Consider the following 1,790-nt stretch of genomic DNA (forward strand, 5'->3'; position numbering starts at 1 on the left):
CAGCGGGGCTGGAGCGGGGCCTGGGCCCGGTATTCAGCGCGGCCCCCGTGCGCGGCGGCTCTGCAGGAGCCGAGTCACGGCCCCGGGTGGGCGGCAGGGAGCTGGGGGGGTGGGAAACGGGGAGGCCCGGGGGGGGGACGGGTGCTGCCCCCCACCATCCCCGTTCGCGTTTAAGCAGCAAATGAAGGCTGGAGCCCGGAGGCCGTGCTGTCGGTGGCTGGGCCGGGGGCGGGGACCGGGGCCGGGGGCCGGGGGCGGGGGCCGGGGGCGGGGGCCGGGGCCCCTCCCGCGTCCGCCGTTATCCCGCCGTCCCCCAGGGGGCGCTCTGCCCGCCGCCTCCTCTCTATGGTCGGCCGCTCCTTACCGGGCGGCTCACGGGGGGCGGTGCTTGAGCGGCGCTGAGCCAATCCCGACCGCTCCGCCCGCGTCGCGAAGCCGCCCATTGGCCGACCCCGCCCCGCCGCCGTTAGTTTGGAAACCGGCGGCGCGGGGCGGGCAGAGGGGTTCTGGCGGGGCCGGGCGTAGGGCGCGGCCCCCCCCCCATGGCGTCTCGCGGCCCCCCCGGTGGCGGTGGGGAGAGCCGGGCCCCGGAGCCCCGCGGGACGCCCCCGTTCCAGGCGGACCCGGCGGCGCTGGCCGCAATCCTCGGCGGAGCGGGAGCGCGGCCCGAGGCTGGGCCCGGCGGCGCCGTCAGGGCCTCGCTGGCCGGGCGCGTCCCGCTGCGGCTCGGCTCCCTCCGCGCCCAGATGAGCGCCCCCGGTGCCGCCGCCCGGTGCCGCCGCAGCTCGGCGCTCCGCTCCCCGCGGGCCTCGCGGCCGCTCCAGCGCCACCTCGACCGCGCCTCCGGTTTCTCCCTGCGGTCTCCCGGGGGCCCCCCGCTCCCCCGTGCCCTCCCTGCCGCCGCCTCGGTTCCCGGGCCCCGCGGTGAAACCCCGAAGGAGGCGGCCGAGACCCGGTCCCGCAGGTGAGGGGAGGGAGCGGGGGAGCCCCGCCGGCGGCTCTCGGCCTGGGGGGGGGAGAGGCCGGTCCCGGGACGCCCCTCCCGGGACCGGGTCCGGCTTTGGGGCTGTCCCGGGGATGCTCGGTTCCTGCCACGATCCAGGCACGCGCAGAACGAGCGCCCCCCGGCCAACCCTTCCCCCGCTGTTGTTTGTTTTTTTTTTTTTTTTTTGGGGGGGGGGATCCTAACCCCAGCCCTAACGCCCCCTCCGCCGCCCCTGCAGCCTCAAAAAACGCACGGACCAGGAGCCCCCTGCAGCGGTGAAGGCAGGTGGGTGCCCCCCCCACAGGACCCAGGTGTTTGGGTGCTGTCACCCCCGTGGCTGTGACCCCCCCCCCCATAACTGTGCCTCCCCCTCCTCACAGAGACAGTCCCAGCCGCTCTGGCTCCTGCCCTGCCCAGTGAGCAGCTGAGCGGGGCAGGGGGAGCCACGGGGGGCAGACCCTGCCTGGCCCGCCGGGTGCGCGCCCGCGTCCCCTCCTCGGCCAGGGGCACTGCAGGAGCTGCCCAAGGGGTGCAGGGGCCCCCACAAACCGCGGGGGGGGGGGGAAGCTGCACCCCAGGAGAGTGCGTCTGTGCTCCCAGACCTCCCCTCGAATGAAAGCAGCACCCCAGGTACGCCCCCTGTTCCCCCAGCGCTGCCGCCCTGCACTGAGGGGGCTGTGCTGGTGCTCAGGACCCCCCCTCCCTGCAGGCACTGATGCCCCCAGAGCATCTGGACCCTCCAATGTCGGCTTGGCTCGCCGTGTGCCCGTCACCAAGGCCATGGTTTGTATGGGGGGGGGGGGGG

General features: G+C 76.2%; 1 protein-coding gene across 1 annotated transcript; it reads left to right on the forward strand.

The window, feature by feature from the left end:
* The first annotated feature begins 464 nt into the window (after window positions 1-464).
* LOC118159606 (translation initiation factor IF-2-like) lies at window positions 465-1,790 on the forward strand. Its single transcript, XM_035314179.1, has 4 exons — window positions 465-964; window positions 1,224-1,270; window positions 1,366-1,615; window positions 1,695-1,790. The coding sequence occupies exons 1-3, from the start codon at window positions 543-545 to the stop codon at window positions 1,599-1,601; spliced, it is 705 nt and encodes a 234-aa protein (XP_035170070.1). The 5' UTR covers window positions 465-542; the 3' UTR covers window positions 1,602-1,615; window positions 1,695-1,790.

Source organism: Oxyura jamaicensis, unplaced genomic scaffold (assembly GCF_011077185.1).
Source record: "Oxyura jamaicensis isolate SHBP4307 breed ruddy duck unplaced genomic scaffold, BPBGC_Ojam_1.0 oxyUn_random_OJ71225, whole genome shotgun sequence".
NCBI lineage: Eukaryota > Metazoa > Chordata > Aves > Anseriformes > Anatidae > Oxyura > Oxyura jamaicensis.

Bases quoted from the DNA above. Each gene is read 5' to 3' on its own strand.
- LOC118159606 (XM_035314179.1), top strand. From the start codon at position 543: ATGGCGTCTCGCGGCCCCCCCGGTGGCGGTGGGGAGAGCCGGGCCCCG. The intron at 965-1,223 runs GTGAGGGGAGGG...CCGCCCCTGCAG, and splicing joins GCCGAGACCCGGTCCCGCAG to CCTCAAAAAACGCACGGACC. The intron at 1,271-1,365 runs GTGGGTGCCCCC...CCCTCCTCACAG, and splicing joins CCCTGCAGCGGTGAAGGCAG to AGACAGTCCCAGCCGCTCTG.